At 37.7% G+C, this 16,975-nt stretch overlaps 1 protein-coding gene across 8 annotated transcripts in view; it reads left to right on the top strand.

Moving 5' to 3' along the window:
- The window catches only part of LOC100727223 (phospholipid-transporting ATPase FetA), a 122,528-nt gene that overhangs the window by 35,541 nt on the left and 70,012 nt on the right, over window positions 1-16,975 (top strand). For 3 of the 8 annotated variants that reach the window (XM_063225861.1, XM_063225844.1, XM_063225848.1), the window contains exons 2-4: window positions 6,195-6,244; window positions 7,990-8,194; window positions 9,765-9,845. The exons of 2 other annotated variants lie outside the window; for them this stretch is intronic. In XM_063225861.1, the coding sequence (XP_063081931.1) occupies window positions 9,837-9,845 (9 nt within the window). In that variant the 5' untranslated portion in view covers window positions 6,195-6,244; window positions 7,990-8,194; window positions 9,765-9,836. Of the gene's footprint in view, window positions 1-6,194; window positions 6,245-7,989; window positions 8,195-9,764; window positions 9,846-16,975 lie in introns of those variants that run through there. 3 more of the 8 variants (XM_063225835.1, XM_063225853.1, XM_023565514.2) reach the window with 2 other exon arrangements.

Here is a 16,975-nt window from a genome sequence, read left to right as displayed (position 1 = left end):
AAATATTAAAATAGAAACACTAAATCTGCTGGAATACAAAGAAGGTAGGAACCTTGAAGACATGAGGTAGGCAGAGAATTCATGAACAAAAATCAAAGCTGCATAGGAAATACTTCCTAGAATCAATCACTAGGATCTTTTCTTCTTAAAATGTTCTGTATGTCAAAAGAAATCTCTAACAGAGTAAGAGGGAAACCCATGAATTTTGAAAAAATCATAGTCAACTGTCCCTCAGATGAAGAACTTCTATCTAGAACATATAAAGAGTTTTTTAAAAAAATAGACCCCTAAAATTCAAAGATCCAATTCAAAAATGGGTATCTGAGATGAATGCACACTTCTTAGCTGAAGAAATACAAATGGCAAATAAATACATGAAAAAATGTTCAGCATCATTGGTTATTAGAGAAATTCAAATTAAAACAACACTGAGATTCCATCTCATGCAAGAAAGAATGGCCAGGACCTAGAAAATTTCCAACAATAAATCCTGGAGAGGCTGTGGGGAAAAAGGAACTCTTCTACACTGCTGGTGGGAGTGTAGACTGGTGCAACCACTGTGGAAGTTTGTCTGGAGATTCCTCAAGAAGCCGAGATTGGAAGTCCCATTTGAATCAGCTATTATACTTCTGGCCATATTCCCAGAAGAACTGAAAACATGATACCACTGATATATGTGCACCCATTTTTATAGGAGCACAATTTGTAATAGTCAGATCTTGGAAACAATCTAAATGCCCATCAACTGAGGAATGGATAAAAAAAGATATGGTACTTTTATACAATGGAGTACTACTCATCTATAAAGAAGGATCAAATTGGGGCTTTTATAGGTAAATGGATGTGACTTAAGACCATACTCATAAGTGAAATAAATGAAACGCACATGTATAAATACTGTATTGTCTCCCTAGTGTAAGAAATGGTAAGAGTACATAAGATACAAAAATCCTCAATAAATATTGTGAAAGGGTAATAATCTGCTCAAAAGGGAAAAAATAACATCTCAGGGTAAAGGAGCAAAAAAAGGAAAAGAAAAAAATATCTAAATTTGTAAAAACACACTTAAGATAGCTAAGAAGATTGTGCTACAAATTCTGTTAGCTCTTGGAACAAAACAGTTAACATTCATAGGATTGGATCAATTTTGCATGTTTGTGTCTGGTGATCTGAGGAACTGTTTTGAAGATCACTATGTAAAATAACCTTAGTTACATCCCTACCATCTACTTTTGAAGGCCTAAGTCATTGTTTTGGGCACTTTGATATTGTTATTTATTTGTCTTTTTTCTTGTTTTTCTAGTAATTTGTTTTGTTTTTCCCTCTAATTCACAAAGGATAGATATACATGTAGAGGCTTATACATGCCTAGAACTTCTCCTAAATAGTTTATGAGAATCAATCCTATTATGCATGATGATATGAACAGCTACTTTGAAGAAAAAGAGACATGGTATCCATTGTGGATTTCCTATCGTCATGCTGTGAAATCCAGTAATGCCTTTTATTCTTTGTTTAGAGTGGTTTTTAGACTGTTTTGTATTTAATTTCAACATACATGAAGGTATGGAGAGCTAATTTGAAGAGAAGAAGAAACAGTATGGTAGTCATTGTTGATTTTCCTATTGTCTGGCTTTGAAGGCCTGTAATGCCTTCATTATTGTTTTGATCAACTTTATGCTATGTTATTTCGTATGAATTCATGGTGTGTGAAGATACAGACAACTATTTAGAAGAAAACAAGAGACATTATGGTAGCCACTGTTGATCTCCTGTTGTCTTGTTTTGAAATCCTGTGCCACTTACATTGTTTTCTTCTGATCTGCTTTGTTCTATTTTGTTCTGTTTTGTTACCCTTTTTTAAAATAAAAAAAAATTTAAAAATAAATAAAATTATTTCAAAGGTCAGGGTTATAGCTCAGTGCAATAAGTACCACAGGCAGGTACAAGGTCCTGAGTTCAATTCCTGGTACCAAAAAACCCCAAAAGCACCAAAAAAAAAAAAAACAAAAAAAAAAAACAAGGCAGGTGCTGAAAGAAAATGGCTGAAAACATTTTTGCCGGGTGTGGTGGTGCACACTCGTAATCCCAGCACCCTGGAGGCTGAGGCAGGAGGATCACTGTACGTTTGAGGCCAGCCTTGGCTACAAAGTAAGTTCAAGGCCAGCCTGAACTGCATAGTGAAACTCTGTCTCAAAAATTTTTTTATTTCAAAATAAAATATTTTAAAAATGGTAACATCTCACAGCATATGGAGACCCTGTCTCAAAAAGACAGCAAACAAAAATTGTAATGTCTCAAATTGGACCTACTCTTTCAATGTTATTTAGAAATTGTTTTCCTGTGTAAGCTAGGTCTATTTTCTCTTTTTTAAATTTTATTTTAAAGAGAAAAAAGAAGTAACAGAAAAATCAAGATGCAAACAAATCCAAACAACAACAAAAACAATAACTATAGAGGTTTTCAAAACAACATGATAGGAATTTAACAGTGGTTGTTATATTGCATATTGTTATCTTCAAAATAGTTACTCAGGTTACCAGATATAGGAATAAAACAAAAAGTAAAACAGAATAAAACATTGGATTTCAAAAACAAGACAGAAAGAAATCCCCCACAGATGCTATAATTCATATTGTTATCCTCCAAATAGTTGCTTGAACTACCAGCTTTAGGCCTGCAAAGTCAATGAAACAATAAAAGCATTGAGTTATTTTTTTTTTACTTCACTTGCTATCATTTCAGCCTGACTTCCTCCAAATCAGTCCATTGCTTATGGGGAGGTGGGTGTGGGAGAGGGACTCTTCTTGTCTCCCAGCCCACATACTGGCTGCTCACAGGAAGGTGTGGTTTGGCTTCTCTTCCCATTCCCCGAGGCAGCTGCTTTAGCTCATGGTAAGGCATGATTTTTCTAGGAAGTCTATTTTCAACAGTTTATGTATTCACTTTAATTCCCCTCCCCCATTCTTTTTGTTATTATATATAGAATTGTAAAAATTTATAACGTGTAAGTTTTAAAAAGCAACAGAGGCTCAAGTGTAGCTTAAAGCTGTCAGTACAGTAAAACCTTGATTTGCAAGCATAATTCGTTCTGGAAACATGCTTGTAACTCAAAGCACTTGTATAGCAGAGTGAAATTTCCCTTAAGAAATAATGAAAACTCATGATTTGTTCCATAACTCCAAAAAATTCATATAAAATCATAATACTGTAATAAAATACAAAATTATAAAGAAAATGCAAAGTATAAAGAAAAATAAATTAACTTGTACTTTTTAAAAAATTTTATTTTAAAGAGAATAAAACCAAACAAAATTAAACAGAATAAAGCCAATCAAAATAAAACAGTGAAAGTAATACAGGACTTCAAAACAGGGTAATAGGAAATCAGTGATTATAATAATGACTTTTTTTTGTTTTTTTATTTTGAAGATAGTAAAATACAACAAAACACAGAACAAAGCCAATCGAGACAATGCACTGAAGTTGGTACAGAACTTTAGAGCAGGATACTGGGATAACAGTAACAGGTACCACAGAATATCTCGTTATCGTCACAATTGTCCTTTCACTCAGGTATAGCCATATCAAACCAAAAACAGAACAGTATAAAACCTGTCAAAACAGAATATTGAATAGAGCAAAACAATCAGAACAAAGCAAACCAGTGAAAACAATATTGGCCTTCAAAGACAAGATGGAAGGGAACCCCCCATCTATTGCTCTATTTGCTCTATTGCATACTGTCATCCTCCCAAGAGATGCTCAGACCGCTGGCCCCAGGTCAGCATAATCAACCCAACAATATGACCATTTAGTTGCTTTATGTTTCTTAGTTGCTACCAACTCCAGCTGACCTCAACACCATCAGGTTGCTAACCGAGGTGGGGGAAAGGTGTGTTTCTCAGCCTGTGTGCAGGTAGGCTCACAGGAGATGCTGACTGGTTCTCTCCCTGAGGCACAGGGTACTCACTCACCCCGTTGCTTGCTTACCAGGAAGGAGGGCTCTTTGCTTGTTTTCTTGTTCTAATGATGACTCTTGTTGTCTTCCAAATAGCTGCCCATATCATCAGACATAATAAAGAATAAATAAAACAACAGAATAAAATTAATCAGGAGAGAACACTGAATAAAACAAAACAATAAAATGAAAGAAATGAAACAGAAAAATATTGGATTTCAAAATCAAGACAGAAGGAAATCCTCTGTAGTTGCCATATTGCATATTGTTATCTTCTAAATAGGCTTTAGGCCTGCAAAGTCAATCAAACAATACAAGAATTAAATTGTTTCTGCACCTCAGTTGCTATCAACTCAGCCTGTGCTCCTCTGAATCAGCTGGTTGCTTGCTGGGGTAGAGGTGCTCTTGTCTCCCAGCCTGTACTTCACCTGGCTCATGGGAAGGGCAAATTGGCTTCTTGTTTCTCTCCCCGTCCCTCAGCCACTGCTGGTTTTGTTTTTTGGTTTTGTTGTTGTTTGTCTTTTTGAGATAGGATTTCACTATGCAGTTCAGGCTGTTGTTTTACTCTGTAGCCCAGGTTGGCCTCAACCTCATAGCAGCCTCAGCCTCCCAAGTGCTGGGGTTGCAGGTGTGTGCCACCACACCTGACTTATTTTTGAAAACCTTCATGATTGATGTGATAGAGATAAGAGAGTTTATTGCATAGAACAAATTTCACTATCACTAATTGAATTGCTGCTATCTGTTAGCTCAATGGACTCTTCTTTTCATGCAGCTTTAACAAAGAATTTATCTAATGAAACTTACTTTTGCCTCCTTTTGAGTATTTCACAGAAATGTGATATTGTATTGCTGTTAAGTAGATTCATCATTCACACTGCCACAGCCTTTAAGTGATGCTTTTCTACAAAATTTTGCACTGTTTACCTTTCTCCCTAATCACATTTGAAGTGATGGATTCCTCTGCCTTTTTCTCCTCTTCCTCTGCCTTTTTCTCCTCTTCCTCTGCAAATGAGATCTTCTCCATAACCTTCTGCCACAGGGAGATGATCATCCACAGTCCTGCGGAGGGGGGGGGGAGGGAGGGGAAACCATTGACTCAGTGGTGATGATGTGACATTCAGCATCACATACTACTTGTATTGCAAGCCATCGCTCATTTCTCATGTTAAAATTCATCAGAAATGCCTGCTTATCTTGTGGAGCACTCAAAGAACAAGTTACTCATCATGCAAGGTTTTATTGTATTCTCCATCCTATTCCCTCCCCTCTCCCGGATTTCTGTCCTGAATTTTGTGTTTTCACTTTGTGGCTTTTCTTTATAGATTTACTTTGACATCAAAGTATGTATCTCTAATGATATATTTTTGTTTGATATTTAAATTTGTGTAAATATGTATTGTTCTACAAGTTCTTCTCTAAGTATTGTATTCCTGAGACCTGCCAGTCTTCATGTATGTAACTGTGCTCAATTTCAATGCTATGTAGCTTTCCATTACTCAACCAGAAGTTGCTTCTTTATTAACTTTATAAATTAATAATCATTTTGTTGGTTTCCAGTTTTGCTGTGAGGAACAACTAGTTCACACATCTTTGTGTGTGATACGAGTTTCCATGCCATATATACTTAAAAATGGTGGGTTATAGGATAAGTGCTTCATCAGCTTTATTAAATAAGCCCAAATTATTTTCCAAAGCAGTTATGCAATCTCTAATATCATCAACTGTATGTGTTCTAGTAGTGCTTCTTTCTCCCTAATACAGTGCTACTAGGAATTAAAATGTTTCTATCAATATGGTAGGTATATTTTTAAAATTTTAAATGTTGCATGTTAGTAACACTACACAATATAACGAGATCCATTTTGGCATATGGGTACATGCATATAACATATTTTGATTATTTGCATCCCTATTACCTGGCTCTGCCTTTCCTCCTCCCTCCTCTGATCGCCTTCCCTATCTCTTAAAGTCTATTTTCTGTCATCTCATGTTTGTTGTTTATTTAGCTACTTATTTACAGATTGTTCATGTAAGATAAAACATGCAACATTTAATTTTCTGAGAATTATTTTGCTTACCATGATCCACTTCAGTTCCATCAATTTTCCTGCAAATGATATAATTTCATTCTTCTTTATGACTAAGATTATAATTGTTTGTGGTAGTAGGGATTGAACCTGGAGTCTTTGCACTGAGCTACATCCTCAGCTCATCTTTTATTTTGAAACAGGACTTGAACTTGCAGTCATGTCTCAGCTTCCCTCATTGCTAGGATTACAGGTATGTTACCATACCCAGCTCCATTTCAACTTTGAAATATCCTCTCAACACCTAGCCTTAGCAACCTCATTGTCCTCTCTGTCTCTGTCTCTGTCTCTGTCTCTGTCTCTCTCTCTCTCTCTCTCTCTCTCTGTCTCTGTCTCTCTGTCTCTCTCTCTCTCTCTCTCTCTCTCTCTCTCTCTCTCTTTCTCTCTCTCTCTCTGTCTCAGCACTGGAGATTTGAACCCTAGGCATTGCATATACTAGGCAAGCAGTCTGTCACTGAGCTACATCTCCCTAAAATGTTTAAATATTGCTATTGATTGACTGCTTTGTGCCAACCACTGTGGTAGGCAGGCACATAATTTAATTCTCTCAAAATTTTTCTGTCTCTTGGGGCTAGAGATTTAGCTCAGTGGCATAAGCGTCTGCCTTGCAAGCAGGCAGTTGTGAGTTCGATCCCTGGTACCTATAAAAAGGAAAAAGACAAAAAAAAAAAAAAAACTTTTCTGTCTCAGCCTCATCATGGATACTTTGTTTTTGATACATAATTATTCCTTGTATTAGTCAGTGTTCTGTTATGACAAAATACTTGAAATAAACACCTTACAGGAGGAAGGGTTTATTTTAGCTTACAGTTTCCGAGGTTTTAGTCCATGGTCCTGGGTCTTTGGCTACAATGCCTGTGGACCTGTGGTGAGGCTTAACAGGCTGGGCAGCATATGGCAGAACAAAATGACCGTCTTGTGAGAGAGAACAGGCAGAGATGGAGAGTCTAGGGACAAAACCCAGCCTCACAGGGTGCCCCAGGACCTTTTTACTCCAAGTAGACCCACCTCTTAGAGTTCCCACCCCCTCCAATAACACCATCAGCTAAGGCTCAGGCCTTCAGTATATGATCAATATCTGCATTTGTGGATGACATTTAGAGTCCAGCCTATAACACTCTTAACCTGTCTTAGACAAACTCTTTGATGAGTCTTTCTCTACCCTGTATCTAATTTTTGTTTATTTGTTTGTTTCTTTGTTTTTGAGACAGGGTCTCGCTATGCAGTTCAGGATGGCCTTGAATTCACTATGTAGCCCAGGCTGGTCTTGAGTTTATGGCAGTTCTCCTTCCTTAGCCTCCCACCTACTGGGATTACAGGAATGTGCTACCACACCTGGCTCTATTTAATTTACTTTTTTTTTTTTTTTTTAAGCAGAATATATTTATTGAGAGAAAAAAAGTTTCTGTCCGAGCGAGAGACAGAAGGGTCCCAAATGGGTTGCCAAGGACCCTGCCTTTTCAGGGATTTTTATAGAGAAAAACCATGAGTTGAGGCAGATCCAACACAGGGAAAAATGGGAACCCGCAAGGCAGACAGGCATGAGGTGGGACAGACTGATAGTCAGCCAATAAGATTAGGAGTGTAATTGCTCAGGCAAAACTTATCTGGTTTATTTTCTATTTTGTTTTTAATAGTCTTTCACTAGGCATAGTGGTGTATGCCTGTAATCCCAGCATTTGGGAGGTTGAGGCAGGAGGATCACCATAAGCAAGTTCAAGGCCAACCTGCACTACATAGTGAGACCTTGTCTCAAAAAAACAAAACAAAACAAAAGTAGTCTTTCTTATTCTAGAAGAAATTTGAGAGGAAAAGTAGGTAATAATGTCTTAAGTGATATTGACATTAAATAGTAGCAGACAATAAAATAAAATCAAAATCTCTGACTCCTAATTCACTTTTTGTTTCCTGTCTTCTCTTTTTCCTCTCCCTCTTGAGTTTAACACCCTAACTGTACTTCCCAGTTGGCTGCTATATGATGTGTGTGTGCTGAGGGAGCGCTGTGAGAGTGGGTAAGTGCCCAGACCAGCAGGACTGTGTGCACTAGCCCCCTGCTGGCCGGCAGGCTGGGAAACCATCCAGAGCTTCACCCGCACTTCCCTTGACTCTTCAGCAGCAAGAGGAAACCCAGGCCTCTTTGGAGGTATGGACGGCCCGAAACTGGACAGGGTGCCTGGAGAATGTGATATTGGAACAGCTAACATTAATTAAGAGAACACAGATTCTTAACAAAAGAAACAGATCTGACATTGAAGTAAAAAATTTTAGCCCACAAGTACAAAGGAAGGCTTTTTTAGTGTTTAATTATTTTAAATTTTTGTAGAAAGTAAGCACTCACCAATTTGTTATAGTATTCAGTTCCTTGTTTCTTATTATTTTATATCCAACTCCATTAACTGCCTAATTCCTGAAGTTCCTTGGTGCAACTCCTCAGTTTACTAAAATAGGAGTTGTATCCATAATGTGGTCACTTGGAATGCAGTGAGGGCAGAAATGGAGGATGTATTCTCTTTTTCAAAGTCTCTTTTTCAGAGTTGTTTGGTTTTGTTTATTGTATGTTTTGTAGTGCTGGGGATGGAACCTAGCACGACACTGTCCCATGGTAGACAAGTGCTGTGCCATGTCTCTTGAAGCACTGTGCCACTGAGATATATCCTCAATCCAGCAGGCTGGTTTTTTGGTTTTTTTTTTTTGTTTTTTTCTGTCAGTTTACTATCTCATGGCTGGAAATACCCTTTTTTTTAAGGTTTTACTCCTCTCTTGATTTTTTTCTCCCTATTGTAGTCTTGTTTGTGATGATTTGGGTGAAAATATCCATAGTCTTGGCTTATCTACACTCAGTGATTTATGTGGCCTGAGAAATTGGTTAGAATAGAGATTCGTGATTGATATGTTCTGAGTTGCATTAAACATGGAGAGAAAGAAGGAAAGCAGGATTGGTGTGGTGAAAGCATGAGGTTTAATAAAGTACTATATAAATTTCCAAAGGATTAAAAACATGTTTTATATAATTATAAAAAGAACCAATATCAAAACTATTAATTCATTAACTAATGAGGGAAACAGTAAGATGTTCAGGCCAGCTCAAATGAAAATTTAGAAGCTAGATGTTCATAGTCAATTTGATAAAGAAATGTTAAGATTTCTAAATTATTATTAATTTTTTTTTTTTTTTTTTGGTGCTGAGGATCAAAATCACGACCTTGCTCTTGCGAGGCAAGCACTTATGCCATTGAGCTAAATCTCTAACAGGATTTCTAAATTATGTGTAAGATGAATTAATGTCCTAAAATGCAATAAGTTATACTTTGAAGTTATTTTTTTCTATTAGACATAAAATATTTGTATCTCAACCAAGTAAAAGTCTACGTGTTAACCTGTGCCATGTAGTGTTATAAAGTACTGCTATCAATTGAACTATTAGAAGTATACACAAATCAGAACTGCATTAAGATCACCCAATAATTTCTTTTACCTGTTTCTAGTGTTAGATGTTTTTCTGACAGATTGTGGAAATCAATTTAAACTTGGTTACCAGGAAGTAAAATGTTTCACAAGTGTTGAAAATATAACTCTAAAATGAGGATAAATGTAAATTCTAAATTCTAGCTTATGTATATTAGAGGTAAATCAGGGATCAAGTTCCAAGTTTCATGAACACATTTAAATACCAGCATGAATAATTCTCATTACAAATCTTTTTATTTTTACAGAAATTCCATGGAATTGTAGTAGGTTCTACTTTGCAATGTCTCTATCTGAAAAGCAAAGTGAGAACAAAAAAGATGGAGAAGGTAGGTGGACTCAGGAAAAGAAATCTAAGTCTGTATGTTCTTATTATCTCTGAAAGTGTGTCTGTGTATTTGTCATATACACAAGTGGACATGACAAATAAATACAGTAGATAAATAGACCCAACTTACCAATCAGACTATAAGCCTACCAAACAAATGAGCAAGAATTTGACACATACAGGCCCTCCTGTTTTGTTGTCTGAGGATAATAATTTTGCATAGTTATAATCTCTCATTTTTTATATGTTCCAGTATTTGGAAATTCACCAGGAAACCTTCAATTCCTTCCCTTCTCTCTGTCCTTTACACCTGTCTCCTGCTCAAAAGAAGTGGTCAGTGTGAAGGAAGTTGCTGAGGCATCTAAAGTCCTTTGCAAGCTTCTCATGGACAGAACAAATTGATCTGGCAGTGTTGTATAAACAAATCAGAACTATATTAAGCTCACTCAGTACTTTCTTTCACCTGTTTCTAATGTTAGATGATTTTTATCTGACAGATCATAATCATCAACTTAAATTTGGTTGCCAAGAAGTAAAATACATTAGGAAGATTTCTGTGAAAGTCCATGACCCCTTTTGGTGAATCCACATGTTAACGGGACTGGAGCACCCAGCGCATCTTTTAAAATGGAACTGCCTAACTGGTTAAAAACAAAATTCATTCTGGCATGAAGTTTTGAAAAAGCAAGCCAGAATTTAATTTCAGCTTGTACTTCCTTTTGAGGAGTGGCAAAGGAGTGGAGAATGCAATTGGTTTACTGATTAAAGGCCATGTTTTATGTTCTTTGCTTTCTGCCTTTTGGAAGTTGTCTGACTTTCCTGGAGGAAGCCCATTCCAAAGGCACGAGCACTACTTCCAAAAGGAGGAGGTCAGGGAACACCCATAAGACGGAAAGCAAGGGAGGTCTACCCTCAGGACAGCCCCGAGAGCCTGCAAGGGACCCACTCCTACATTTTCTCATGAACAGAAAATGTGCAGAGCAGAACACTTCAAGGAATACTAAGTTCTAGGCAAGTGAAAAATGTGAACATTTATTAATTTATTCAACAAATATTTAGTGATTACCAAATGAATGCTGGCCACTGTGATGGGGATAGACAAACAATGACAACAAAACTAAACAATGCTGGCCCTTAGGGAGAGTATTTTAAGGAGGTTTATCATTTAATTAATAAATAGCACTTTTTAAACAATATCACGAAGAAATACTAAAGTATTTATGCAGTCAGTGCCATTAAGTAAAGATCACACAGGAGACACAGTGGACAAGAGAGTAGGTCCTAGAACATACAGTCTGGGTTTGAATTCTAGCTTTATCATTTTCTATGGCATCGTGGGCATATCTCTTCATTTCTTTGTGCTACAGTTCCTCATCTATAAGGGGGATATAGTGGAGTTACCAGGAAGGTGCGGGAGGGTTAAATGGGGTTTATTATAATGTACAACATCTGCTACGTGGTGAACAGTTGCTAAATGATTGTTCCAGAAAATAATTTGTAAGAGCTTGATGCTTTCATTCAGGAAGAGCATCAAGAACTTCAGTGTTTGTAACTGTTGGTTATTTCAAAAGCCAAAACTTTTACCAAGAAAAAGAGAATTGAAACTAGTTTTCCTGATGTCAAGCCCTGTAGGTGAGGAGCACCTACTGAAGATGAAGTCAGTGCTCTGATGCTGTCATCAGTGAGCGGTTACTCTCAGTCTACTCAGGACTCTGTTCTGTTGGCCTGGGTGGTCAACAGAATAACAGTGGCAAACCTGTTATTTGGCAGGTTTCACTATTTTGAATATTCAAAATATTTAGGCCTATTCTGGTTGGAAAATTTATAGCACACAGATTGAGTAACAGTTAATTTTAGCATCTTGCTTATCTGTCTTTTACCGGTTTACTATCCTCTAGATCAGGCGTTAATCACGGCAGACACTGGGTATATAATAGCAATCTTTTATGTGGTGTTTATGTGTATGTGCAATCTGTTCCCCTGTAAATCCATCATATTAATATTTTGGAAATTCTAGCTTTATCATATTTTTCCCTGCTCAGAATCTTTCTGGAATTCCTCATTAGCCTAAAACTAGAAGCTTGCTCTTTTGATCTTATTTCCTGCCTTTTTCAAATCCTTCATATCTACTGTGGTGTCACGCAGTTTGTCAGTGCCGCACCTCTCATTAGGATCTTTCTGGGTCCCTACTTGTCCCTGTCCCTACATCTCTGTTCACCAAGTTAATCTTCTAGATTTAATGCAAGTTCTTCATGAAGGCTTCCTCAACACTTTTACCCCTTCTTGAATTCCTATAGTGCTAGGTTTCTACAATTTATTTTTAAAAAACAACTGTATTGCAGTATAATTCATATACCACAAAATTCTCTGTTTTTTTGGCTGGATTGAATCCAAAACCATCCTACGAAACTTCTCTAGCCTTTTTCTTCCTTCCTTCCCTCCCTTCCTTCTCCATTCCTCTTTCCCTTCCCTCCTTTCTTCTTCCCCCTTTCTCCTCTTCTTTATCTCTCCTCTCCTCTCTCCCCCACCATATATTTTTGCTAAGTTGCCTGAGCTTGCTCAAATTTTGAGTACTGCTGCCTCACGCTCTCACATGCCAGGGTTGCAGGCATTTTGTTTCTAACTGATGGCCTTTAACGTACTTTTCTCAACCCCTGGCCCGTGCCAAGGAAGGTTTTATGATTGAGCAGTGCTGAAAGTGTTGTTAGCAGTTCAGTCAAACAGGACAGATTACCTCTACCACTTTGATGAGAAATCATTTGTCCTGCATTCCAAATGAGGTCAGAATGGCAGACAAAGCACTCCTAAAATGAATGATATTCTTGTTGCCTCTGCTTGGAGAAGGAGAGAAGCCTGAGGTCTCAGAGGGGAATAGGGGTAAGATGTTAGTTTTCAAGCACAACCTGAGTTAAGCCAGTCAAACTAATTTTTATTTTCTTCAAGGCCTGATCCTTTAACAACTCTATAGTTTTGTTTTCATCAAACTCAGATAGAATAATGTTATTGATGGGATCTTTTGACCCAGACATAGCAGACATGAGATGGGGCCAAATAGTACAAACACAAAGCTTTATTAGGAAGGAGGGCCAAAGGAAAGGAGTTTCAGACAAAGTGGCTGGCTGGAGAGATCTAGCAACAGAGGGAGAAAAGGACCAAGCTGCTGGTAGAACACAGTGACAGGTTCTTATTGATTTGTTGAAATGGTCTAACGTCTAGTAAATTTCACTTTCAAGGGCTTGATTCCTGAAGGTTTGTTTTGTTTTGTTTCTTGTGCAGAAACATCCTGGCCTTGTGTTTAGTGGACTAACAGGGCCAGCTTCGCTCAGGAACCACTGAGTTGATTTTACAGCTGGCGTCATCAGCTTGCATGAACATCCTAACCTTATAAAAACTTTCAGGGCTTGGGAAAAGCACAAGGGTGGGGTACAAGAAACATATAACAACTCCAGTGTGCAGTGGTCAAATTAAACCTGCATTGTAGAAACTGACCCAAAAGTTAAGAGAGCAAATGAGAGACATAAATGAAGACAGAGATAATAAACCTTTCATCCTTTTAGATATCACCTACCAGATATTTGTTGGCTCAGATGAAGAGCTAGTGTGCCTTCCTTTAAATTTTTGCAAAGTAACCTTGGCAAGTGTTGTCATAGCTCATACATCAGAGGTGTTATCTTACAGCAAAGCTAGTGGGAAACTAACAATGAATGTATTGCCCTGCAGTGTGACCTCCAAAATTAGTGATTTTTTAAAATTGACTGAGAACAACTAAAGCTAATGAGCTTATTTTGGTTTTTTTCCCCTTGGCAACAATTCTTACTGCATGTGAATATTCTTCTTCTGTGGTTCTAGCAGAGTCCCATGACGTATCTGTTGAAACATGCCGTGCTTCAAAGAGTAATAGTTTATAGGGTCCCAAGTGTTTATTTTGGGGTCCCAAGCTTCTACTCCAACAAGGTGGTCCCTAACTATCTCAGAATTAGTGAAGCTTGAAGGGATGGTCAGGCAGAGGTGCAGGACAACTGTACCAGGACCATACTTGGCCCAACATTCAGGACTTTGGTGAGCGTCTTGTCTTAATACTAGACTCTCTTCCACCATGCTGGATGTGCTCCTGTTTGTTGACGTCAGCATTCAAAGGTCAGTGAAGAATTAGCTTTAACTGAGGTTTTTGTCAGCCCAGCTGTTCTGTGATTATGCAGATCTTCTTGCGGGAAGAGATGATTACCCCCACTGGAGAGGTTTGGACAGAAATCTGACTTCAATTTGGCAGAACATGTTTGTGAACATCTTTTTGCTTTTATGTTTTTTCATTGAACAAATCTTTACTAACCTAAGGCTTTATGTTGAGCCAGGCAGTAGAGTATAGAAATTTAAAGAAAAGGGTGAGGACTGGAGTTGTAGCTTAGTGGTGGGGTGCTTGCCTAGCATGCAGAGGCTCTGGGTTCAATCTCTATACCACAAAAACAAAATCAATTAAGAGGAAAAAGACTTGGATTCCACTCCACACGTGTGTGTGTGTGTGTGTGTGTTAGTACTAGGGATTGAGAAAAGGTCTTGCTACATTCCCCAGACTTGAATCTTCAGTTGTGCTGTCTCAGCTTGCTGTGTAGTTGGGATTACAAGTACTGAGAGATACCACCTTGTGGGACTTTTTCAACCCTCCCATTAGGACCTAGCACTTGGGAGACTGAGACAGGAGGATCACTGTGAATTTTAGGCCAGCCTGGACGACAAAGTTAGTTCTAGACCAGCCTGAACTGCATAGTGAAACTCTGACTCAAAAAGACAGAAAAAAAAAGGTACTCAACTCTCCCACTAACTAGATTATCTGAAGGTGGTCAGGTGTGATGCCTACTCCATTTAATAACCCTAGAACCTAACACGAGGTCCAGCCTCTGCTAAGAACCCAGTAAACACTCACTAATCCAAGAATTGAAGAGACTACAGGAATACTCCATTCGTGGCAGAAATTTCTATTGACTACACACACACACACACACACACACACACAAATAATATAGTTGGACTTCCAAATCTAAGAATTGAGGTATGCAATCCTCCTAGCACATGTAAGCCTCATTCACCTTCCTGTAAGGTTTTACAGGTTGATCTGTCCAGAAGTTCTCCAAATCCTATCCTTTTAGGGTTTTTTAAATACTTCAGTGCATAGACATGATTGCTAATAGCCTAGGTGGAAAGATTTAGCAAGAACTATTAAGGAAATGGATTAAAGTATGAGAGTCATCTGGAATGTGTTTGTTTGCTAAAATGACCTGCCTGCATATTTTTCTGCAGGGAGGTTGACTATCTACAGAGAAAAGACTGTATACCTAAAGGCCAAGGCCTAGAGTGATCCCTTCCAGCTATGCAGAACTGTTAGCACCAACTCACTTTTGTCTGAATGTGGTACTTAAACTGAGAAATTGGGTGTGGCTCAGCATTTTCTCTCTCACTTGCCAAATGCTCCATGTGATAAAAGATCTTTCCTCAGAGGATTCCCCTTCATCTTTAGTGATGTTCCTTGCCTTGCAGTGTAGTAATACATTATTTAACTATGTTCATATAGTTGTAGGTTTTTAAATAAACCTGCTTTCACCTTTTTGAAATCATTGTGAGGTCAAGCAACAAACTCCCAGAGAGAGAAATTAGGGAAACCACACCCTTTATAATAGCATCCAAAAAAATGAAATACTTAGGAATCAATCTAACAAAAGAGCTATACATTGAAAACTATAGTACTCTGAAAAAGGAGCTCGAAGAAAAGATCAGAACATAGAAAAATACCCCTTGAAATGGATAGGAAAAACCAACACAGTGAAAATGGCAACATGGTAAAAAAAACAGACATGAGGATCAGTAGAACAGAATAAAAGTTGCAAGTATAACTATACATTAAACCACCTTATCTTCAGCAAAGGAGCCAAACATGTCCACTAGAAGAAAGATAGTCTCTTTAATAAGTGGCGCTGGAAAAACTGGCTTTCCACATGCCAAAATCCTGAAGACAGGGTAGGCGGAGACTTCATGAACAAAACCCAGACCACACAGGCAGTGGAACTGAGGAATCAACAAACAGGATCTCACCTTATTAAAAAGCTTTTGCACAACAAAAGAAATCTCCAACATAGTGAAAAGACAACCCACAGAGTGGGGAAAAAATTATACCAGTTGTCCCTCAGACAAAGGATTTATAATCTAGAACATATAAAGAACTGAAAAAAATCAGGCCCCTAAATTCAAAGACCGAATCCAAACATGAACATCTGAGATGAATACACACTTCTCAGATAAAGAAATATAAACAGTGGATAAATATATGAAAAACTGTTCAACATCATTGGTCATTTGAGAGATACAAATTAGAACAACACTGAGGTTCCATCTTACTCCAGAAAGAATGGCTGTTATCAAGAAGTCAAGCAACAACAAATGCTGGAAGGATATGGGAAAAGAACACTTCGCCAGTGTTGGTGGGAGTGTAGACTGGTGCAACCACTGTGAAATCATTGTGGAGATTTCTTTAAAAACTAGGATTAGAGGTCCCATTTGACCCAGCTATCCCCCTTCTGGGTATCTTCCCAGAAGAATTACAGGCATCATGCCACAGTGATACTTGCACAGCTATATTTATAGCAGCACGATTTGTAATAGCCAAGTTTTGGAAACAACTCAAATGTTTATGCTCTGAGGAATGGATAAAAAAGATGTAGTTTTTTAATATAATGGAATATTCTGTCATAAACAAGATAAACGATACTTTTATAGGTGAGTGAATACCCCTTGAGACCATACTCCTAAATGAAATAAACCAGATGCACATACGTTAACATTGTGTTGTCTCACTGGTGTGAGAATCTGAAAGTGTAAACAAGACCAAAACATACAGTAGGGATTGTGAATAGGGAAGAAACTGTTCAAGAGAAGAGAAAAGCTATGATGGAGAAAAGGGAAAAGAAGTAAAGGAAAAGGAAAAATATATATAAACACAAGACCATTAAGATAGTTATGTAGCTGATTTCTCTTTGTTCACTGAGGGGAAAGTTTTGTGCTAGTAATTTTCTAGATAATGTTTCATTCCTGTATCTTGTACTCTGAATAGGTACTGTGAAGATAGCAATGCACAATGTGTTG

Source organism: Cavia porcellus, unplaced genomic scaffold (genome assembly GCF_034190915.1).
Source record: "Cavia porcellus strain 051 isolate PalLab524CR breed Dunkin Hartley unplaced genomic scaffold, mCavPor4.1 scaffold_1, whole genome shotgun sequence".
Taxonomy (NCBI): Eukaryota; Metazoa; Chordata; class Mammalia; order Rodentia; family Caviidae; genus Cavia; species Cavia porcellus.
The sequence above is the reverse complement of the archived record's forward strand: the minus strand, read 5'-3'. Positions and strand labels throughout refer to the sequence as shown.